Source organism: Bos javanicus, chromosome 5 (assembly GCF_032452875.1).
Source record: "Bos javanicus breed banteng chromosome 5, ARS-OSU_banteng_1.0, whole genome shotgun sequence".
Classification (NCBI taxonomy): domain Eukaryota; kingdom Metazoa; phylum Chordata; class Mammalia; order Artiodactyla; family Bovidae; genus Bos; species Bos javanicus.
In genome coordinates this window covers 12,912,036-12,937,905 of record NC_083872.1, presented here as the reverse complement: position 1 = coordinate 12,937,905, position 25,870 = coordinate 12,912,036, and the positions used below count along the sequence as shown (strand labels likewise).

The 25,870-nt window shown below is 36.5% G+C and overlaps 1 protein-coding gene across 2 annotated transcripts in view; it reads right to left on the bottom strand.

Moving 5' to 3' along the window:
• The window catches only part of TMTC2 (transmembrane O-mannosyltransferase targeting cadherins 2), a 414,333-nt gene that overhangs the window by 202,547 nt on the left and 185,916 nt on the right, over positions 1-25,870 (bottom strand). For both annotated transcript variants that reach the window (XM_061415655.1, XM_061415657.1), the window contains one exon: positions 1,920-2,748. In XM_061415655.1, the coding sequence (XP_061271639.1) occupies positions 1,920-2,748 (829 nt within the window). The remainder of the gene's footprint in view (positions 1-1,919; positions 2,749-25,870) is intronic.

Sequence of the window (25,870 nt, the reverse complement as noted above, 5' to 3'; positions counted from 1 at the left end):
CAGGATAAAGATGATCTCTCCCAGCCTTCCTTGTAGTGAGGTGTGGCCCAGAGTCTGGGAGCGAGCATGGGATGGCAATCTCTGTGATATGCTCTTAAAGAGAATGGGAACACCCAACATTTGTCCCTTCTGTCCCCCTTCCTGTTAGCTGAAGTGCTGAAGTGACACTGAGCCATTTTGAACCACTTGGACAGGGTGACCCCACCGAGATGGCAAGGGAACAAAAGCAAAATCGTGCGGATCCAGAAGACCCACGGCGCCATCTTATCAGCTCTGGACTACACAGGCTTAGACTGCTATGAAACAATAACGATTCTATCTTCTTTGAGCCACTGCCATCTTGCCTCTTTGTTACAGTAGCTTAACCTGAAACTTAACCGATACATTTAATAAATCCTTCAAACAACCCTGTGATGAAATATGCCGGGGTTTTCTTTTAATTCCTTACAGTGTATATCTCTTTTAAACAGCAGGAAAATAAACTGGCAACCTAGCCATGTTTTATATATTCTCATGTACCAGTGAAGAAAAACTAGCCGAAAAGCATTCTATAAAGAACAGATTGCAAAAATTTTTACAGCAAGATTCAGGTGCAGACATTCAATAAATTGTTCAGTGCTCACTATGTTAAAAGCCACAAGGTAAAGAGTTTTCCATGAGAACTGAAGAATTCTATGCTATGTATCAGCTCAATTTTAATGTTTCTGCTCCTATTAAAGTCTCTGCAATCTATTAACCATTTTAAATTAGTTAAAGACAATTAGTCCCCTGTCTTAAAGAAATGAGTAGTTGTTCAAGAACTCTAAATTGGTAATCAGATAGGAATGCCAGAGTTGTTTGTGGGACATCTAGATACTTGGATAAATATCCTGATATGTATCAGCAGGCCATTCCATTCATTAGGAACAGTCTCACACATTCAGTATTTGAATACTGGTACAGAAATGTGCTGGAAAAAGTAGAAAAAGCCTAGTTCAAACATTATGCAAGCTGCCGTAATTTAAAGGATAAACACACAAAAAAATAGCTTATGAAGAACAAGACGCTGGCACTATTTACTATGATATATTTTTGTACTTAAAATGTACACTTATTTTCATTCAACTGCTCTCTAGCTTCTGTCATCATTTCCTTGCCTAAACCAGAGAAATCACTGAATTAACAGCTTTTGACTATTCACTTACACTTTAAAGGCTACTTTCTACTCTAGCAATAGATTTTGAGATTTGCTAAATAATTTTCTAAATCAAAAGCAATCATGAAAAATATGCTCAGCCTTCTCATTGTACAGTAAAAAGTGTATTTCCTTAAGTGACTTAAGGACTTACTTCCAAATGAGAATGTGCAAACCGCTTGGCAACATCCAGATAATTTAGCCTCTGCAAAACTAAGGATGACTCAACACTTACACACGCACACACTGACACCTACAGACACGATGCCAAGATTCAGAGGTAGCCTTATCTCCAATCTTTCAAAAATGTCAGTGTAAGCCTTGTGGTATTTCCTCAGGTGATGCTTGGAAAACAGAAGGGCTAAACTGTATTTAAGTGAGATAACCTGACTTATTACATGATGAAAAGAGATGATGTCCATATCATTATTTTAAAATGTGGAAATCAAGCATTTTTCTAAATTCTGACGACAGTCAATATTTTTACACAATAGGAGCTCTAACTCCTCTGGACAAGTATAGTCAGGAACTTAGGAAAACATTTCCCTATTCCAAATATGGGACAACGGTAGTCTCTAAAATGGTCACATTAATCATCTCTCAAAGAAAAAAAAAAAAAAGAAAATGTTCAAGTAAGTATTACAAGAACCTCTTCTTTCTTAACACTGTTAAAAAGCAAGAAGGAAAGATATAAAAAGGCAGAAAGAGTAAACCATCCAGGTAAAAGCATAAAATAAAATATTACCTTTAGCTGGGTTTACTTTTATCCCTGACCTATACAGCATTTCCTCATTCTGCCAGTCTCCGTTCCTGATTGCCGTCTTGAGTCCATAGAAAACAATTAATGCAGCTGTAGCATAAAAAATCAAGCTCTTGAGAAACCTCTTTTGGACTTTGACATAAAGGGCTCTGGCACCCACTGTAATGAGGAGGCAAAAGCCCATACTAGGAATATACAATACTCGCTCTGCAATTACAAAGCCGACATAGAAAAACAGGTTCGTGGCAGGAACAAAGGGTATTATTAATAAAGATAAAGACAGAACAACTATGTTCTCCGTAGAAGGAAGCTGTGTTCTCTGCGATGCATTGTTTCTAATGCCATTTTCTACTTTGGATGCAAAGCTGGGTTTAATCTCTGAGTTCCCGTACTCCACCTCTGAATGGCAGCTATGTCCATTTGCATTCTGCTTGCCATTTGTTACAAATTTCCCGTTGCATTCTCTTTCTATGCTTGGGCTCTTCAAACCAAAGTAGGCAAGGAGGAGGAGTCCAGTATAGAAGGCCACAGTGTGTAAGTTTCTCCAATCAGAAATTGTTTTGAGCAGAGGCACGGCGTCCATTGACCAATCAAAACTGAGGGTATCTGGGCATAGCAACAGCCAAAGGTTCTTGGTTGGCAAGTAGAAGAAGGTGAGCGTGCGAGCCAGGAGGCTGTCCGAATCAGCAGCTGGGTTGTCAGAGTTGGAAAAGCTTGGTGGTTTGTTTCCCATCCAGTATAAACGGGCACCCAAAAGGGAAGTTCCCCAGAAAGTTAACAAACTAATGCTGAGAAAAAGAGACAAGTTCTTCCTCTGAAACCAAAAGAGAGGGGGAAAAAATTAAGATCATCATCAATACGGCACAGGAACAGATCATTTAAAAATGAAAAGTATCTTTAAATGGACAACTAAAAACAGAGTATTAGGTTTCAAATACATGACTTTGTTTCTATCTCCTTTAAACATGCTTATGGCTTCTGTAAGCTTTAAAAAATTGACTATGGAATCCAATTCTGTATACAATTTTTCATGAGTATCTTTTCCTCTTGTTTCTCGCTAAATACCAGTAACCAGAGCCTCAATTTCTTGACCTCTATAAAATGGGTTGAAAATATTTCCCTCCCCAAACTGGTATTAGGTCAAAATGAGACCACAATATACTCAGCACTGTATATGGAATATAGTAGACATCTAATAAATGTCTTCTTTCATTTTATAGTTTAGATTCTGGGGAAAACAAAGAGCAGGCATGCCAAAAACCATGAAGTTGACAGGATTCTGCATGGCTCAAAGGAAAAAGAGAATTTAGCTACAGGTATACCCTGATTTTCAAATGTTCACTTAATGCCACTTTGCTTTTACAAAAGACCTAAATTAGTACCTATTCTCATTAGCAACAACAACACAAATGCAAAGAGGATTTTCACTTTAAAAAAAAAAAGGTGAAAAGTGAAAACAGGTTCTGCATTTGTTTTTGCAGGGAGCCATCTAGAGAGGCAGCGCATACCCCAAACAGAGTGGAATCACCAAGCGTTTTCCCCAGGAACTACACTCAGCATCAAGCTGCCACGGCTTTAAACTGTTTCAGGGACCATCTGCACTTCATCTCCATTTATTTTCTACATCTGCTACCAAGATGTTTCCTAAGGTAATATAGCACAGAGTTGGACACGACTGAAGCAACTTAGCAGCAGCAGCAGCAGCATTTCAACTTACAAAACTTTTCACAGGAACAAATACCTTCATATAACAAGGGGAACTGTGGTATGTCTATGCCAGTCCCTGTTTAACTATCTTGATCTCTTCGCAGAATTTATAAACTGGGCTCTCGGTGACATCAGTGATAATAAACATCTAATAAGACTCCTCATGAATCCTAAATTTCCATGTCAATGGTAACTTTTTAAAAGTAAAATGGCTTTAATAAAAAGACAGAACTGAGGGAGGGAGGCCAAAGGGCATCACTGTTAATAAGAAATTTCTGGCAAACTCTTTCAACCAAAATAAGAATTTAGTGACCTCAATTTAAGTTCCGAAGAGGCAGTGGAAAGGGAGAAGAGCCGACACCATTTCCCAACTTTAATGATTCACTGCTAATGTGATCTCTCACTGAGATCAAACAGAATGAGCACACACACTCTGGCACTATATAAAACTGTCTTCCTCAAAGACATTCAGAAAGGTGCCTGGAACCATACAAAGATATGCCAAATATTTTGCTTAAAAAACCTATAAAAGGTAACAAAAGCAAAAATAAACAAGTGGGACCACATCAAATTAAAAAGCTTCTGTACAGCAAAGGAAACCATCAAACAAAATAAAAAGTCAAACCACTAAAAATTTGAGATAATATTCGCAAGTCATGTATATGGTAAGGCGTTAATATACAAAATATATAAAGAACTCACATAACTTAAGAGAAAAAAACAACAGTCTTTTAAAAATGGACAGAAGATCTGAATAGACATCTTTCCAGGGAAGATATACAGATGACCAAAAGGTATAGGAGAAGGTGCTCAATGTCACTTATCCTCAGGGAAATGCAAATCAAAATCACAATGAGGTATCACTTCACAACTGTAAGAATGACTTATCAACAAGACAAGAAATAGCAAGTACTGGTGAGAAAGTGAAGAAAAAGGAACACTTCTGCACTTCTGATGGGAATCCCAAGTGGCGTAGCCACTACAGGAAACAGTGCAGAGGCCTCTCAAAACATTAAAAATAGAACTACCATACGATGCAGTAATTCCACTTCTGGACATCTGTCCAAAGAAAATGAAATCTCTACCTAGAAAAGATGCCTACACACCCATAATCACTATTTACTGCAACATTATTTACAACAGCCAAGACAGAGAAACAACTTAAGTGTCCATCAACGAGTGAATGGATAAAGCAAATGTGCTATATATGTACAACGGAGTATTACTCAACCATTAAACTATAAGTTCGGTCAACAGCAACAAGAGACCCTGCAGGCATTATGCTAAGTGAAATTAGTCAGACAGAGAAGAACAGACACGGTATGACCTCACTAGTAGGTGGAATATTAAAAAAACAAAACAAAAAAAACCCTGAACTTGTAGATAAAAACAGATTGGGAATGCCAGATGCAGGGGTTGGGAGGACAGCCAAAATGGGTGAAGGGGTAAAGATAGTCAAAAGTTAAAAAAAAAAAAAAAAAGTCCAGCTACAAGATAAATAAGTTCTGGAGATGTAATATATAGCATTGGGATGGTAGTTAAAAACACTGTATTGAATATTTGAAAGTTGCTAAGAGAATACATCTTAAATGTTGTTATTACAAGAAAAAAACAGAAATTTGTGTGTTTGTGGTGATGGATGTTAGCTAAATTTACTGTGGTATTCATTTTGCAATATATACACATATCAGATCATCATGTAGTATACTTAAAACTAATTCAATGTTAAATGTCAATTACATTCCTCCCCAAAAAAGAAAAAATCCTAGTCCACAAAGCAATGTATTTTGAGCATGTACAAGTTCTATGAAAATAGTGTCTTATCATATGATGCAACCATCACTGAACTCTCCTCCTCTGACTGTCTCTCATTCACCCCAGCTCTACTTGCTAGAAGCCACAGAACCCATCTGGGACATCTGCTCCATCTCTACTCTGAACCTATGTCAGCAAGGATCATGATATTACCAATTGTTATTAAATACTAATGACATCATCCTAACTTTTCTTCATCTTCATAGTCATTTACCCAACTGCCTACTGGGCACAGTCAGAAATACGTTAGGTACCTCAAACTCAAACTCCCCAAAATAGAAATTTTTCATTAATGTCAGATCATTCCCTGGTGGCTCAGTCAGTAAAGAATCTGTCTACAATGCAGAAGACTCAGGTTCAATCCCTGGGTGGGGAAGATCCCATGGAGAAAAGAATGGCAACCCACTCCATTATTCTTGTCTGGGAAATCCCATGGGTAGAGGAGTCTGGTGGACTACAGTCTGCTGCTGCTGCTGCTAAGTCGCTTCAGTCGCGTCTGACTCTGTGCGACCCCATAGACGGCAGCCCACCAGGCCCCACCGTCCCTGGGATTCTCCAGGCAAGAACACTGGAGTGGGTTGCCATTTCCTCCTCCGATGCATGAAAGTGAAAAGTGAAAGTGAAGTCGCTCAGTCGTGTCCAACTCTTAGCGACCCCATGGACTGCAGCCTACCAGTCTCCTCCATCCATGGGATTTTCCAGGCAAGAGTACTGGAGTTGGGTGCCATTGCCTTCTCCAGTCTACGGTGTTGCAAAGAGTCAGACATGACTGAGTGACTAACATACACACACATTAATGCTAAATTCACAGAATTAACTGCCTAAAATTAACTGTTTAACAAGTTTTAAAACATTTGTGGCAGATTCCTGCTCAAAATTAATTCATGTAATGCTAAATAGAATTTTTAATGATGGAGGAGAAATGTGTTCATTAGCCACCAGTCTTTCCATTTCAGGTCTGTCCTAGCAAAAACCAATGTTTGAAGACACACTTTTATCTAAGGATAACTTCTACAAACCATTCCTTTGCTCCTCTAAAATTCCATCCAGTAAAAGTTCTAAAATTTCTTATTTTAAGGGAGAAAACTCATGAAACCATAAAAGTTGTAATAATTTGTTAGATCAATCACGTAATTGAATATTCTTAGATTACACAAAGGACAAACATATTATTTGGCAAAGACAAATGAGGCAAGGTACCAATTTATCATAAAGAAGACAGATCTGGGAAAACAATTAAACTTTGAATTTGTACCAAAAGTCCGTTTTGTAACTCAGTATTAACCAAGTCCTCTGAGTATAACTAGGGCCATTCTACTACAGTATCTTCTGGTGGGGGTAAGCAGAGAAGATGAAGGGGAGGAGGAAGGCATTGCAAAAACAGCTACAGTCAGGCAAGAAAAGTAAGGGAGTAAGAGAATTACATGGGGAGAGAAATGTAAGTAACCAGGTTTCTTTGCTGGTTATGAAACTCCAGAATAAATTGGTCTTCAGTTCAGTTCAGTCCTCAGTCATGTCCTACTCTTTTCGAGCCCATGGACCGCAGCACGCCATGCTTCCCTGTCCATCACCAACTCCCGGAGCTTGCTCAAACTTGTGTCCATTGAGTCAGCGATGCCTCTAACCATCTCATCCTTCATCGTCCCCTTCTCCTCCTGTCTTTAATATTTCCCAGCATCAGGGTCTTTTCAAATGAGTCAGACCTTCGTATCACATGACCAAAGTAATGGAGCTTCAACTTCAGCATAAATTAGTCTTAATGATTACATAATTATGATTATATAATCATAAGTTAGCTTTAATGATTATATAATTTTGATTCTTATAGAAATGCCATAAGGCAAAACTATCTTATTAATTTTTTAAAAAAGTATCATTATGCTAAATTTTAATAAAGTATTATAAACATTACAAACTAAGATATGATTAAATGATTCTAATCTTAATTATGATGGAAGAAAATATCAATACACTCAACTACAAAATAAAGATGTGAGTAATGAAGACAATTCAATGATAAATATTATATAAGAAGGCTGCATGCATGCTCAGTCTCATCCAACTCTTTGCGACCCCATGTACTGTAGCCCGCCAAGCTTCTCTGTCCATGGGATTATCCCTGCAAGAATACTGGAGAGGGTTGCCATTTTCTTCTCCATGGGACCTTCCCCATCCAGGAATCAAACTCGCATCTCCTGTGTCTCCTACATTGGCAAGCAGATTCTTTACCTCTGAACTACCTGGGAACCCGTAAGGCTAAGTGCTGAGAAAATGAGAGAAATGAAAAAGCCTGAAAAATAAAATGTGCATTAACATATTTTACATTTTAAAACATTTTCGTGTACAGTCTCTAATCTAAACAACTGACATAATAACCAGGATCAAGAGACCCAAAGGTTCTGAAGTGAGACATTCCATATGTTCATTCTCCCATAATGGCAAAATCTACGTGGGCTAAATAAATGACACTATGGAAGGAAAACTGAGCTAATACGTTAAAGAGAATTAAGGCTAAAATTTTAAAAGTAGAAGAATTTCTAAAGCCTTGAGGTAGGTTCATACTTTAAAAAGTGGTAGCCAAAGATTGAAATGGTGACTTTCAAGTCTCTTTAATGCCTTCTCATAGAATTTTGTTTAAATTATTATCTATAAGAATGGGACTCTGATAAAAACCAAGTCTCTCTTCTAACCTCATATTCACTAATCCTGTGGAGATGGAAAGCTTGTATTTCTTGATTTTGGTCGCTAAACTCTGATTTATGGATTCAGTTAAATTAACAGTTTTGACTGAGCTACAACTAGGAGCCAAGTGACCATGTGATTAGCCTCAGCACCTCTGCACTGTTTTGTTCTCCAAGTGGAGCAGCAAAATGATTCAACACAGGTGTTCCCAAGATAAGGCATGAGAATTCTGATGAGCTGCCACCTTAGACTTGAAAGTCAAAACTGGTAAACCACCACATACAGAAGATGAGATTCTAAATTCTGGGAAATTTAAACATGATCTGGATATAACCAATGATTGAGAGCACTGTAAAATGATTGCAATTTAACAAAAAAAGTCTAATCAGTTCATTCAAGACAAAGGCTTCTTTACGTGGCAGACACTCTTCTGTTAGTGCTGGATATACACCTGTAAGAAGAAATGAGAGCCCATGTATTCTTGGAGCTTCACATATTCTACTTTGTCTAGAAAAATACTTTGGAAGGAGAAGGATCACAGTGACTTCAATGATAGTTTTCAAACCTGAAGGATGATCAATATCAACTGTGAGCTTTTAAAATACTGATGCTCTAGTATAAATCTCCACAGGAGATTATAACATAGGGAAGGTTGAGAATCACCGAATATTTGCTCAAGTCTAATACTTACTATTACCACTGAAAATACTGTTGGACTCTAGCTTTCATTTCACAAAGTCTAAGGCATATTTTCCTCACACGCTAAATGAAGGAACCATAATGAAATGTAAATAATGCTTCCTTTCAGGCTCTGGGACAAACTGAATTCCTAGTGTAACAAATGAGTGCCATGAAGGTCAGGCTACAAAGAAATTGAGATCTTTGGAATAAGTAGAATTCAGGGTTGAAATATTCAAGTCTTGTTGCAGCATACAGAAGACAAAGGGTTTGTTCTTAGAAAAAAAAAAAAAAAAGAGTCTTCTAAACATGTACCACAAAAAAGCAAATAATCCAATAGTAAATACAGGTGTGAAACTACAGACATGAAATTCAGAGAAAAGAGAACAGTAAATATGTGAAAAGATGCTCAATCTCAATAATTAGTGAAAGCTGAAGTGGAAAGAACATACTTCAAATAAACTTAAGCAAAAAAAAAAAAAAGAAAAAAAGACCTGGATATTAAAGTCCCTGAAATTGTGCTGAAGTGAGAACTACCACACACTGGGGAAAAAAAACATAAATTGTGCAAACTGGGTGGGAAATTTGGACGTGTTTAGGGAAATTAATAATTTGTATCCCCTATCATTTGGTCATCTGAATTTAGTTACATACTCTTTAATAAAACCTCTTAGATCTGAATACAATGTCATCTAATGAAGCATTGTTAATAAAAGCAAAAATAAGGAAAGAACTAAAAACTTCATTATATCAATATGAAAATAAATTATGGTAATGATCATATGATCTAATATATAATGTAATTAAAAGAAAAAGCATTTATATAATCTCTATATATAGTATACAGCTACATATATTTATATAAATATATATCAACATGAAAAATACTGTATAGCAATAAGGCAAACAAATCATTTTATACTAACATAGCTAGTGAAAAACCATTGTGTAAAATATGCATATTATAAAATCATATTAGCCATTCAGGAAATAATACTGTTTTTTCACAAATGCATACATATGTTTATAAAGGTTTTTTGTTGGTTTATTTTTTCCAAGTCTAGAAACAATTAAACCAAACATAAGATGATGAAATATCTGGGACAGGATATGGCAGGGAGATGGACTGATGGGTAAGAAAAAAAGGTAGCTTCAAATTTCTGAGTAGTTGCTATTTATTCATAGCCCCTCAAAATTTATTACAGAAAACAAAAGGTCCAAAGATCTGTTATGCCTAAACTTATATTTCTTGAGTTTAAAAGAGAATTTTTCTGCTTTGAAATATACAAATAATGTTAACAAATCTAAATTCTGGTTACAGGCACTTACGTATGTGATGTGTTAGTACTATAATTTTCTATATTTAATAATTATGGTAGCTATTTTAATTTCCTTAATTAAAAGATCTTTTCCATGTCCCTATTTAATCTATCTATAATTATTTTGTAATCTTTACCCTAATTTTCCTAGAAAATCTCATAATTTCACAATACACCCTAACTGGCATACAAAATTATGATAATGTTATGCTACTCTTTTATATCTGGGGTAAAATAACTGACACATCTTTGAATTCCCAGAAGTTAATATACACTCTGACATTTGTAGGTATTCAAATAAATTATTCTTAAACTAACTCTGACCCTCAAACCAAAAGTCTATTTAAACCTATCATCTCACACATTTTGAATCTTGTTATGCTAAATCCTCATTCCTAATCCCTTTTGAAGGGCTATAAATTAAACAATATTGCACAACTCCAAGGCTATTTAAAAACAGCTTGGTTATCATCATATACAGAAAGTTGGCCTTGTCACCTTTATATCATAACATTTTTTGCCTGTCTCAATCTCTCTCCATGAAGAGTACACAAAAAAGCAATGACATATGTTCTGGAGGAACACTGTTCTGACTACAATTTCATTCCAAAAGTAGAATTAAGAATGGGAAAATGACTAGATGCCTAAGAAAATTATCAGCAAACATATTTTATGTCAATTATTGAATGGACAGGGTTCCTTCATGGTTTAATTCACTATTTACTTACAGAATGATATAAATCTGCTTCATGAAAGCCTAATTTCTCTACAAATTCAAATATGTTCTTTTTTTTAAATTCTCCTTTAACATAAAAACAGAAACCAGATCTAATCTCCATTTCATTGTAAAGAATTATGTGTTTCTAATCACAAAATTTTAGAGATTTTTCTGGAACTGTCAAATAGGAAATCACAGAATGGAAATCAGGTAGGAATATAAAATTCATAGCTGACAATTTTCTCTCTCATCTTTGGATACTAATGGAATAAAAGGATGTAGCTAGAGCTTAACCAAATAATGAGAAATTTATCATAAAATATCAAAGTCTTTTCCACACATCACCTGAAATATGAAGGCAAAGCTGATGAGAAGACCCTGCCACATAAATGAATGGTGATGTCTTTATAGAAGCCATACAGTGATTTTTTCCCCCTCTATGGGAGTCTTTGACTAATGAAATAATATAAGAGAAAAGCAAAAATCAATTACAACAGCTCCCCTCTATGTTGTTCAAGGAAAACTACCATTCATGATGGCAGTTCCAATACTGCCTTCTGCTCTCACATTTTGTGAGACAAAAAGGAAACTGAAAAGAATTGTTTCAGACTCAATGAAAGAAAAATGTAAACATTCCGCCTTAGAGTATTAAAACCATCATGAGACTCACTTTTTGGCAAACTAATGAAAATAAATTACTTAAGCACAAGGCTCATTTAATTCCAAATTAAGCCCTTGGCAATGATAGTAGCATGGTAATAATAAAGTAGATAAAAATCAGTATCTGAAAGTTATAAGAATAACTGAGAGAAAAGACTATACAGACATAACAAAAGTTGAGCATCCTCTATTTTGAATCCACCATTCATCACTGAAGTCATAAGCTTTTGTTATATCAACAATACAGGATTTCTTCTCACTGTTCTCCTTTCTGAAATAGTTCTCACTGGAGATTCACCCCAAAACATTAATATAAAAACAGATTTTTCTGAATACATGACAAGAAGGAATGTTTGGCTAAAAGTATAATTGGAATTTTTTTTCTAGAACATATTCTGAGATTAATCAGTTTTGCCATAATCAAGTTGTCAGGGTAGTTCTGTTTCCCTTCAAACAAAGAATTGTTTTCCTTATTAATAATTACCCTATATACAACATCAGAAACCTTTTTCTATACCAACTTACAAGATAAAACAATTTTAATATTTGATATTTCAAAATTATAAAGAGGTTCAATGGGTAGGTTCATCCAGTCTTTGTGAGGAAAGAATTTAAAAACTGAGAGCATTAAAAAAATGTTAGTACATTAAAAAAAAAAAAAACATATGTTAGCAAAATACTTAACACTTTATATTATAAGGAATTTTTTCATTTATTCAAGCTGACTCTATAATATACCATAATACTTTCTGTTAAGCTTGGCCATGTATTAAAGTATTCCTTATATCCAGGCAAATATTGAGAAGCTTCATAAAATCAGATAAAGATTAAAATTCACTGATGAAAATGTACAGACTTTTTAGACAAGATTATAACTTATCAAACAAGATTTTCATGAAGGGAAGAGTATGGCCATATAAAAATCCAAAGAGTTTCAAAGCATATTCATGTATGTGATACACTGAATAACACATGATATTTATCCAAAGTTTAAAACCAAATATATTTGGATTAATTTGGTAATAAAAAGCAACCAAAACCAACAGGATTTTTTAAATTTCAATCACAACTATTAGCTTATTTGAAATTTTCTTTTCATGTGATATGTCTTCATGTGATACCAGCTAACATTGGAGAAAATGGAGATTAAAAATTATTTTTAAATGTGATGTAAAGAGAAAAAAATCTAAGATGACCATCTATTGTTCTTTCATTTAAGTATAGTTGAAAACTCCTTAATTTTACTTAAAATTTTGTTTTAGTTATTCCTTAAAAGGTGTTAGCTAGTGTTCACATCTTGATTTCAAATACCATTTTCCAATAAGCAGAACCAAAGTTATTTGGAGAAATGTACTGATTTTAGGCCTGGGCCAGGAAATATAGAAGAAGGTGAGCCTGGAGAATCTTCTAGTGCTAGAAACTAAGAAAGTGCTCAACAAACACACACACACACACACACACCAGGATGCAGCAAAGGGTCAAAGGCACACAGGAGCATGCTTAAAGAGCTCCCCTGGCCAAAGCCAGACAATTTGAGCAATAAAAGAAGAAAAGTAGTATTAGGTTATAATCGAAAGTATAAAATATCCATGAGTCTATACTGACAAATGATATAATAAAATGATATGAGAAAATGGGAACGAGGGAATATAACTGTACAAGAGAAACTTGAAAAACACTTTTAAGTCACTTCAGTCATGTCCCACTCTGTGCGACCCCATAGACGGCAGCCCACCAGCCTCCCCCGTCCCTGGGATTCTCCAGGCAAGAACACTGGAGTGGGTTGCCATTTCCTTCTCCAATACATGAAAGTGAAAAGTGAAAGTGAAGTCGCTCAGTCGTGTCTGACTCTTAGCAACCCCATGGACTGCAGCCTACCAGGCTCCTCCATCCATGGGATTTTTCAGGCAAGAGGACTGGAGTGGGGTGCCATATACTATCTCAGCCAAATGATCAAGGTCAACCTGAACAGTAATAAATCACGTTGATAGAATGTACCCTTCATTTCTGATATTCTGTGATCAAAATGTCACTTTATCCGCATGCTTCCTTTCAAAACCAAAAAATCCAGTCTAATCATGTGAACAACATCAAGCCAATTATTTTACCAACTACCTGACTAGGAATCCTCAAATTGTCGTTTATCAAAAGTAAAGTTTTGCAAAACTGTCAAAACCAAGAGGAGCTGATGAAGGAAGACATGACAAATAAATGTAATGAGCTATCCTAAATGGCATCCTGAAACAGAAAAAAAAGGGCATAAAGAAAAAACGAAGGAAATCTGAATAAACTATGAACTTTATAGCATGTATCAGCATTGGTTAATTAATTGTAACACATATACTACACTAGCATAAGCTGTCAATAACAGGCAAAACTATATTTGACTATATGAGAACTCTGTTGTACTCAATTTTTCCGTAAACATAAAACTGTCCTAAAAAATAAAGACTATTCTAAAGAATGGTTGTTACTAGAGTAAGAGTTGCTAGAAACCAAATGAAATTAAATAGATGGCCTCTGATGGGTCAATATCTAGGAGCCAAGAAATATTAACTGAAAAATTAACATCAACATAAATGTCTGTCAACATTTTACATGTCTTCAAAATTAAAAGGACAGTATAAAAGAATAAAGTAAATGACCACTGAATTCAGGTTAAATATTCACAGCTGATTATATGGACTGTATGAGAGATGATATACTGATCTCAAATCCTGTTTTGTGTTTTGTCTGGCATTCCACAGCTTTTGTTTTACTAGAAACCTCCAAAAGAGAAGCAAATACCCTGGGAAGGACGCTTCTAAACCCATGGCTAGGGTGTTTTGGTTGGCATGGTGACCCATTCTTCCTCATTAAGCTAACATGGGGAAATTAAGCAGTTAGCAATTCCTTGTGCGCCCACGGCGAGCTACTTCCAGAGCTAACTATTAGAGACTGAAGTACCCGAAGAGTTCAATTACTGAAAGTGCACGGGTGTGCCACAGCCCCTAAACCATTACACTAAAAGCTACCCCCTTAATGCCAGCCTTCAGAGTAATCTTGTTTAGCTTAAAATAAGAGGTTTAACGCTTCCCACCAGGCAGTGCGCTATGGTCAAATCAGGTTAGCCATGAAACAATCCAGCCTTTATGAAGAAAATATGTGAAGAAAATAGCCTCGTGACCTAAGAAACAAAAAATGCTTTAAACCAAAGAAGACACCTCTCTTTGGTGTCTTCTATCGAAACACTCTGGGTTCTTACTAAAGTGCTTTCCCTATATTTTAAGATGACACACAACAGGGGGGAGAAATCAAAAAGAAAATAAAAGTGCTCAAAATCAACAGAATTGGGAAAAGGAACTCTTTTTCTATCAATCTCTCAAGTGGACAACTGTACTGCAAATGCATTTCCTGTGCCAATGGATTAAAGGGCAACATTCTTTTAACTCTGTGTGGCTTTAGTGCCACAAACCAGCCATTATGAGATGCGTTCCAGTCTCATTAATGAGGTAAGCATGTGAGCCAGCATTTTGGAAACATAAAGAGACAAATTATAATGAGACTTCACTCAGTGGCGAGGCCAAGATACAGCAGTCTTCTCTCAAAGAGAATAGACAGCTCTTTAATGCATGTGGGAGTTTTCCTACAAAGATACAAAAGACACCAATAAGAAAATAAAGATTTTATATGTATATAAACAAAACACACACGTACCTTTATAGGTAGGTTTTCATTCATAAGCATAATTTTAATGCTTAATGTCTTGGCATGGAAATGTGTTCCCATTCTGTAATTATACTTATCTTCTGCTAGATACGAAGAGTAAATTCAATGTGTAAATGAACAAGTGCTCATTTACTTATTCTCAAGGTTAAAAATGTAGCCCTTTATCTATACAATCCTCAGGTGGACTTTGTCTATATTCTCAAAATGCTCACTGATATAATATTCATTTTTTGATTGGGAAACAGAGTAATTAGAGTCTTTGAAAGAAAATTTTCACCTGGGAAAACATCCATCAATTTTTCAAATTTTCTCAATATTACAACCATTCAGAAATTCCCAGACAACACTCTGGCACAAACATAGACATAATAATTATTAGTCATTCAGAACAGATAAAGAGAACTGGACTCTTCAATAAGAACACTTGAGTAGAACACTCTGGGCTTACTAAGCAAGAACGAGCGTCATCATCTCTCCTTCCCTTACCTCTGTCTAAAGACAAACGGAATAAGCAAACACCCATGCCAGATTTTCAAGTGATGAGAGTAGGAAGCAAAGTTATGGTTACTAGACTCCATTATAGAACAAAACACCTCTACCTTCAGATCTTTTTTGGGTGGACAATTTGATTTCTTCCATTGACCACAGAAAGAGATGTGAGGAGCAGCAAAGTAGTGATGTCAGCAGTAACCTAAGGCTAGTTGTTCAAAATACCTTAAACCAAAAATTGAGTCCAAGAATGAGTGATGTGAGCAAAAACAAAAACTACACCTTGAGTTCTCAAAATCACTGCAGATGGTGACTGCAGCCACGAAATTAAAAGACACTTACTCCTTGGAAGGAAAGTTATGACCAACCTAGACAGCATATTAAAAAGCAGAGACATTACTTTGCCAACAAAGGTCCATCTAGTCAAGGCTATGGTTTTTCCAGTGGTCATGTATGGATGTGAGAGTTGAACTATAAAGAAAGCTGAATGCTGAACAATCGATGCTTTTGAACTGTGGTGTTGGAGAAGACTCTTGAAAGTCCCTTGGACTGCAAGGAGATCCAACCAGTCCATCCTAAAGGAGATCAGTCCTCGGTGTTCAGTGGAAGGACTGATGCTGAAGCTGAAACTCCAATACTTTGGCCACCTGATGCAAAGAGCTGACTCATTGAAAAGGATCCTGATGCTGGGAAAGATTGAGGGCAGGAGGAGAAGGGGACAACAGAGGATGAGATGGTTGGATGGCATCACCAATTCAATGGACATGGGTTTAGACGGACTCCGGGAGTTGGTGATAGACAGGGAGGCCTGGCGTGCTGCGCTTCATGGGGTTGCAAAGAGTCAGACACAACTGAGCGACTGAACTGAAGAGTCATCTCTCATATCTATGCATGTTATTACTCTAAAAAAGAATTTCTTATGGAAATAGTAAACCTAGATGGCAATACTTATTATAAATAAAGAGGATGGCTTTTCTAAGAGCACCAATATTTGTACCATCAAATAAGCATTTTTAAATGCATGCTTTTATTAGCTGAAATTAATCATCAAAAGGGCTCCCTTGTATTATACTTACTTTATGAATAATAAACTAGTTGCATGTTTCATATTATGCAGACACAGAAATGATTGATATAGATGCCAAGTGGCCATGAGCCAGATGTTTGGGAACAGATGAAAATACAAGCAAGTTTTTTTAGTTCAAGTTCTGTTCTGATGGCCTCTTCAAGTATGTCTTCTTGCCAGAAGCAACTTGGCAAAATGCAATTTTGGGAGCCTTTTGGTAGCAGCTACCAATCTAAACAGATGAAATCTTTGTGTAAATGCTATTCATCTAATTTCTTTTTTTCCCTCTTTTAATGTGAGATTTGAAATTAAATTTTAATCATACACTGATTTTTAAAGACTATATATGTGAAATGAGGTGCTTCAGAAAGTTCATAGCCAACTTCACGAGATTTGGAGACAGAAAGGAATTTGACAACTGTGAAACCTATGTAACCACTGCAGTATTTGTCTTCTACGTGAATAAGACTTTAAGTGAAAGTGAAGTCGCTCAGTCGTGTCCGACTCTTTGCGATCCGTGGACTGTAGCCCACCAGGCTCCTCCGTCCATGGGATTCTCCAGGCAAGAATACTGGAGTGGGTTGCCATTTCCTTCTCCAGGAAACAAGACTTTAATACAACCCAAAATTTGATCTGACTTTAAGTTAGTTTGAAAAAAAATTCTGCATTTATTAAATACCTATTTTGAGGACCATTAAAATTCTCCCCATTAATCTTCCCTTTTTAGCATGTCCAGCTTTTGTAGCTATCATTGAAGAATGATATTGCTAACCATTTCAAACTGGGTTAAAATCTAGTATTTTTTAAGATGTAGATCTTTGATTTTAGTAATATCAATGTTAATAACTCCTAGATTTAAGTAAGAATTACTGAAAAAATCTCTCATGAGTCTTCAAAACATATTTTGGATAATTCTTTCAGCCCAACACAACTCCAATTAGCACTAATCAATGCCATGCCCTAATTATTTAAAATTAAATAAACTGAAGTTACATGTGCAAACATTTTGCAATTCACCCTGCATCCACTTCTCTTTTCAAGTTAACTCATAAGATAAGACAACTTGTTTTAATAGATTATTATCACTGGATTACATCCAGAAAAGCATTTGTCTTATGGGAATTCTGTCTGCTTTCATAGTTGTGGTTTAGTGGATGCTCCTGGGCTAAACTGTCAATCATTTTGATTGGCTCCTGGCCCCGAGAACCCTACTGGGAGTCAAGCAAGAAGTTTTTTCCAGGTGTGTGACTGGCACTCAGTAAGTCTAGATGTAGCAAAGGGGAAGGGACAGGAAGTGATTGGTTAACATATCTGACTGGAATGCTCTGGCTTGTTATTCCATATTTAACATGCCCTTGTTTAAATGCACTAGTCCCTGTTCCCTCATAATGTAATGTGTTAGGCACCTTCAACACAGCAATAGACTCCAGCAATGCTTAGAAGTGTAGAAAACTCATGCAAGCATTGCCATAGGCAAGTCAAACATTAACAAAACCCAAAGATGAAAAATCATAACACTGTGCTATAAATTTTGATAGCTAGAAAATAATAAAAATTACAGGATACACTTGAGTCTTTATTTAGCCTCTGTGACTCAAATATTCCCTTTTAAGGAGTACCAGGAAATTCCATTCTTGAATAGGTTCCGTAAGAACTCCTAAATATCCCAGCACTTTTACAGTGAGGATCAAATTTCTCAAAAAATCACTTCTGTTCTACTCTAGGCCATATCTCAAATCTACCCACGTACCTTGTTCCTTCAATAATCTAAACAAATTCAGGTCATCCAAATGATATGCTAACATGACTACAAATTAAGCTCCATTCTATTTTTCTGTGAGAGACCAGATATTATGAGGAAAGAGAATTGTGTGTAATTGCCTAATGAATTCAAACACCTGTTAAGTCATTTTATCCCTCCCAGATGAGGTCCCAGCATCTAGTAAAGAGAGCAGTGCCTAGAAAACAACATTCTAGGCTGTCATTATATTTCACTGGAGTGCGGGAGTGATCATTTATTAGGAGGAGTAACACTAATTATGAAGGTTTAGTAAACATTATACAGAATGTTTTTACATATATTATCTCAAGGAATTCTTTCTAAAGCCTTGTTTGTAAACTTTGTGAATTTGTATTTTACGAAAGGGTTGGTGAAACTCAGATGAGATAGGTTGCCCAGAGCTAATGGATAGAAGGACTAAGACTCCAAGTTATGTCCTTTAAAAGTCCAGGGTGCCATATCCTAGCCCCGGCCCCCACCAAACCACACAGTTCCCATTTTGCAACCACTGCCTCCAGTCTTCACCACCAGGTTCTTTAACCTGCTCTCACCCTCTCCAACCTCTAAGTGATATCCAACATGAAAGACCATTCAATTCCACAAGAGAAGCTCAAAAAGCCACAGATGGGCAAATGCTATAAGAGGCCTAGAGATCAGAGATATCTATCTGTAAAATCCCAGAACCCCAGAGATTTATCTCCTCATGTTTATTACTTCTGCAGTGAGGAAATGGATGTCCATTGAGCTTAAATGTGCTCACCAAGAACACAGGGCTATCTGACCAAGTTCGGGATCAGAAGTCTCATCTGTCTTTGTGTTTGTGGCATGGAATGCGATCCCTCTGCTTCACTCTTCAACAAGAATCTACAATAATTCAGGAATAGACTCCAATGTTTTTGACCTAGTATTCAAAGCTATCCAAAATCTGGACCACCTTTACTACATAAACTTCAAAATTATCCAGCCTCATTATATATGAAGCAACTTTGCATCCATCTACCTAATGGTACCACTATCCCAAATGTTCTTTTTCACCTCCAGCTTAAATTCCACAAGACATTCCCAACTTCTCCAGGTTACATTAATCCCTGCCTTCCCAAAGCTCTCCAGTTTTATAAATTTGTACCATATATGAAAGATTGTAAATGTCAAGTCTGAAGGTGCTAAGGGCCACAGTGACACTAAACACATATAATCTTAATGATTATCAGAAATAAGTCTCACTGCTCCCACGGAAATATAAGCTTCTAGAGGGTAGAGGTTTGTCTGTTTAACTTCACTAAAGTAAACATATCCATAGTAACTGGACCTACACCCGACATAAGGCAGGCACTCGACATTAGATAGATGAGTAGGCACAGGAATGATTGAGCAAATGAATGAAAATGAACAAAAGAATAAGGAACCAAGACAGCAGTCTAGAAGGGAGTTGGAGGGCAAATATGAGGGTGGTTTTAGATACAGCAGAATCTTGATACAATGATCAAACTTTCCAATCAGATCTCTCTAGCCTACATACCTATAAAAGACAATATAGAGAGGGGGGTCCTTTACCCTAATGGCACCCCACTCCAGTACTCTTGCCTGGAAAAGCCCATGGACAGAGGAGCCTGGTGGGCTATAGTCCACAGGGTCACTAAGAGTCGGGCATGACTGAGCGACTTCACTTTCACTTTTCACTTTCATGCATTGGAGATCAGATCAGATCAGATCAGTCACTCAGTCGTGTCCGACTCTTTGCGACCCCATGAATCGCAGCATGCCAGGCCTCCCTGTCCATCACCAACTCCTGGAGTTCACTCAGACTCACGTCCATCAAGTCAGTGATGCCATCCAGCCATCTCACCCTCTGTCATCCCCTTCTCCTCTTGCCCCAATCCCTCCCAGCATCAGTCTTTTCCAATGAGTCAACTCTTCGCATGAGGTGGCCAAAGTACTGGAGTTTCAGCTTTAGCATCATTCCTTCCAAAGAAATCCCAGGGCTGATCTCCAAATGGTAACCCACTCCAGTGTTCTTGCCTGGAGAATCCCAGGGACGGGGGAGCCTGGTGGGCTGCCGTCTTTGGGGTTGCACAGAGTCGGACACAACTGAAGTGACTTAGCAGCAGCAGCAGCAGCCGCCTTTACCCTAACATTTTTTGAAGTCCATGTGGCTAGGTGATGATGCAGCCCCTCATTTCTTTAACTTACATAGTTTATGTCACTGTCCAAACCTTTAACAAATCATTTACTTTTCCTGGTGGGTGCTGTATTGACTTAGGAGTTAGAACAATGATATAGCATTTATTTTTTTATTATTTTTTTTAAATTTTATTTTTAAACTTTACATAATTGTATTAGTTTTGCCAAATATCAAAATGAATCCGCCACAGGTATACATGTGAGCTAACAAATCTTATCTTGCTTACTGAGGAAAAAAGTTCAAATATATTTTTTAAATATACTTGAAACATGAAGCTAGGTCAGTTCCTAATCTTTAGGGCTCTTTGTAATCAATGAAGAACAGGAGAAGAATATAGTATCTTAAAGAAAAGAAAAAAGGAGAGGGAGAGACAGAGAGAAAAGGAGGCAGAAAGACTTTTAACCATTAGACGTGTAAGTTCACTTGAACAAGATGACAGTAATCGGATGACAGGAAACCTCTGGGCATCATCAGCTCTAAATGAAGAGCCTTAAGAAGCCCACTTCCCTTCCCAAGGTCTTCAGGAGGTGATCCGAGGTGTTAGAAAAGTTTGTAAAAAAAGTTATAACACTGGACAAATGTAAGACATTACAGATATGAAGGATGGGCACTCATGAAACAGCTACGTTAGTTCCTTCCAAAGGATGCTATTATGAGATGTGAGAAACGTCTATGTAACTGCATACCTCCCAATAACTGGATACTATCGTCCTAGGGAGAAAGTTGTTTTTAATCTCATTTCTAAACATTCCTATTTAAAAAAAAAAGGCAGTCATTTCCTAGTTTAGTGTTGTACAAAGTGAAATTTTAATGATTAATAAATATAAAAATGGACTAATCTTTGCAATCTTAGATAACAGTATCAGAATATTCAAAGTTACTGAAATTCTCTAATGAACTCTGACTTCTAAAAAATATATAAAATAAGAGGAACAACTATTTGTATGGCACATATTTTAAAATTGGCCAATTTTCAGAGAAGAGTAACCATCTTAAAATGGATAAAAAATAAAACCAGTGCACATTAATGGAGCATTTAGCATGTACTAGGCATTCAGAATTTCTACATATGAACTCACTGAATCTTCAAAATACCCTCAGTCTGAGGTGTCCTGAGACACAGAGGTAAAATCAGAATTCCCAGATCAGGCCACCATTTAAAACAGCTAATGCTAAGTGCTAAGTCACTTCAGTCGTGTCCGACTCTGTGTGACCCCATAGACGGCAGCCCACTAGGCTCCCCGGTCCCTGGGATTCTCCAGGCAAGAACACTGGAGTGGGTTGCCATTTCCTTCTCCAATGCATGAAAGTGAAAAGTGAAAGTGAAGTCGCTCAGTCGTATCTGACTCGTAGCGACCCCATGGACTGCAGCCTACCAGGCTCCTCCTCCATGGGATTTTCCAGGCAAGAGTACTGGAGTGGGGTGCCATTGCCTTCTCCGTTTAAAACAGCCAGCTTTATTTATTCATTCCTTCATGCAACCAGTTGCCTCATTAAGATAAGGAAGAAAATATTACAAATCATTGCGAAAAAATCTGAAATAACTTTAAAAACAGCCAAATGTAAAACTGCACTTTAAAAACATCCTTAAACAATACTTACTAACTAAAATGTAATATTTATACAACATTCAAGACTGAAGATTGTGGCTTGATGAGTTTGAAAGAAAGGGAAAGAGATGCCAAATTCATGTGGATCCTTACAGATTTAGTTATCCTGGAAAACTCAATCAGTACTTCTAGTGATGTTTGATTGCCAAGTGCTCTTCATTCAAACAAGACTTTCCCAGTGGCACTCGAGGTGAAGAACACCCCTGTCAATGCATGAGATGTAAGAGATGCAGGTTCAATCCCTGGGTCAGGAAGATCCCCTGGAGAAGGAAACAGCACTCCAGTAGTCTGGAGAATTGTCTGGAGAATCCCATGGACAGAGGAGCCTGGTGGGCTACAATCCATGGGCCTGCAAAGAGTTGGATACGACTGAAGCAACTTAGCACAGCATGCCTCATTCAAACAGAAGGAAATGGCCAATTTTCAAAAAGACAGGATGAAAGTTATAACACAGTAATATTGTCAAACTTTCCACCACCCCCCAACTGGCATTTACTTCTCAGCTGTTTCTTTTTTTTTTTCTTTATTTCAGTGACAGCTCCCCTTCATAATAAAAATGCTTGGCCTTTGTATAAAGAGGAATAAATAAATATCCTCAGCATCTCTTTCTTAATAATTTGCAAAAAAAAAAAAAAAAATCAAGGAAGATGAAGAAAAATTCAAGTATCCTTCTACTACAAGTTAAATTTGTACTGAAGATATATTTTTACAGCTGTGATGAACTTCTAGAGCTGGTTATTCTTGGAAACTGCTTTCTGCTTACTTGGGCTTCCTTTGCGGGGAATTGTTACCAAAGTTTACTTTGCATGATTATTTTGAATGAATCTGGTATCCAGAGAATAGTAGAAGTGCTAAATTTGGACTTGAATTTACTTTCAAATTTTAGGGTAAAGGAGAGTTGACTAATACAGAGCAGTATTGGGGATACCTGCACGGTGAGCTCACTGGTACTCAGATAAAATACAGAGCAGAAAATGAGAGGAAAGGACTTGTGTTCTCAGGGTCACCTTAGGCAAATTCCACCACTCTAGATTTCCACCACTGTAACAGAAGAAGATTTATATCCTCTTGACAAAAGTATTAAAGATTCAGATAAAAATGAATGTGAAGGTCGTTCGTAAAATGCATATAGGAAACTGAATGAATGATACTAGTGTAAAGATATTATCCCAAACTTAGCCTCTATGGAGAGCATGTATGACTTAATTCACAGGGGTGTGTATATCAACTAAGGTACTAAATAAAGTCAGCAAGCTATAAAGTCAGCAAACTGGCCAAATCTAGTGCACACGTTTTTCAGATAAAGTTTTACTAGAACGCAGAACATCCAGTTGTTTTCAGTAATCCCACAGAGTTAAACTGTTGTCATGGAATCCACGTGACAGGAAACGTTTACTATCTGACCCGTTATACTGTTTGTAAAGGGTCAATATGAGCCTTTACAGAGGCTCTGAGACAGAGGATTCAATATGGAGAGTTCTCAGTCCAAACCACTGTTTGACACTTGACAACATTATTTTGTTTAGGCTTTTTTTTTCCTTTTTCAATTCCCCTACAGAGAATGGCGAGTTCAATTTGGTATTTCAAGAAAACATGCTATTTTTCTTGCATGGAAAAAGGATCAAAGTCAATTTCTAATTACATGCCTAAAATGACAGCACAGTTCATGTAAAATGACATAAGGAAACAATTATGTAGGATAGAATAGGGAATTAAGAAATAGAAAATATAATGGACTTCTGGGAGAATCCATTGAAGAAAATCAAGTATTTGGGTTTAGAAGATAATGAAAAAGATAACTTCAAACCATCATGATCAAAGGGAGATATGAAGATAATTTAAAACAGATTTCTCTGAAAGGTGAAAGAAAACATAGAGCCCACTTCAGTTTGCAATAAATACTCAGTCCTCAAAAAATATTATTCTAAGTACTTGAGGATCTACTCTTCTGGGAATGAATGAAGTACTTCATATTGGCATAGTGATTCCATCTTTCCAATCAGATTATTTCAAAGACAAAGAAAGTTTATGATCTTACTTTTTAAAAGATTTGCAATGAAATTAATTTTTAATTATGGTTAAAAATAACATGAAGTAATTTGGTTTTTGGAGCATCCCAGAAACATCCATATTTGGAAAGTAAACCCTGGAGAGGTTCAATTGCTTGTCCACAATTACACGAGCAGGTAGTGGCCGAAACTGTGAGAGCCCAGGCCTCCTGATTAGAGCTGCGGGATTGATGTCATTATGCCACACGGCCGTACTTTTCACAGCGTGCTCCCTTTATCTCTGAAATCACAACTTCTCTCAAATGTCTAACATTTTTCAGAGGCTCGACTGTAATTAACCTAGAAAAAGGCCACCAGCTGCATGCAAAGGTGTAGCTTCAAACAACCTTTATATAAATCTGATGTAAATCAGCAAATGTCTTAATGGCATATTAAATTTTTATAGAATCTTTCTCCCATAGTTAACTATGTTATTGCTCTTTTAAAACTGCTCAAAAGTAAATCTACCTCTAAGGAGTAAGCTGGGACATATTTTAAAGATGGCCATTTCTTTAAAGGGGTAAAGAAAGACTCCAAATTCTTTTCCAACTTTAAATATGTTTAGTTTGTCTAAAAATATGTTTCCTTTTTTTTAAAAAGTTAAGGAATGGAAATTGAGTCTATCTTAGATTTTAAAAGCACCTTTACACTTTGAAAAAAATCCCTGGACACAGCTAAAAATAAGTCAGCAATATGTACTTAAACACAACACAATTACTTCTGCATGTGTAAGACATCTGTAATCTGTAATACACAATGAGAGGCAAATATATGAAAAAGACCACAAAGTACTCAGATTCCTATTTCCACTATAAGCAATTGTTACTCATTCAAGAACCAAGAGCTGCATGTACTAAACACCCAGCCAAGAAAGCTACCAAATACTGATGTCAGATTCTTACTGCAGAAAATTACATTTGTGTAGGGACCTACAATTTATCACCATTTTCAAAAAAACAAAATAAGGATCCAAGCATTTTGACCCAAACATAGGCCCAAAGAAGATACCCTGATTACCCAAACACCACAACCAATTTGTTAAACAGTAAATAAGACAGGCAAGCATATTAGAGACACCAGTGAAAACATGCAGGAATCTCTGTAAGACTTAACCAACCACATGGATTGAGGTCACAACTTTTTTTTCTACAGATCTTGTTAAACTTGGAAAATCAAAAAGAAAATAAAAGTTAAAACAACACTACCTCTATGAAAACCAATAACTTTAGATCCAAACTCCCTCACTCTTAATTTCAAAATATGGAACTAAGAGTATGATAATAGTTGCAAAAACTTGGTGAACACATTCAAAAGCAACATGAAAAATAAACTGATTTTATGATATGCAAATGATATCTCAATTAAACTGTTAAAAAAATACAAAAAAGCCCAACCTAACATGCGGCTATTTACAGTCTTTATTCCATTTATTGTAAATATTCAGATATTTCCCTTCAGAAATACTAAAAGTTTC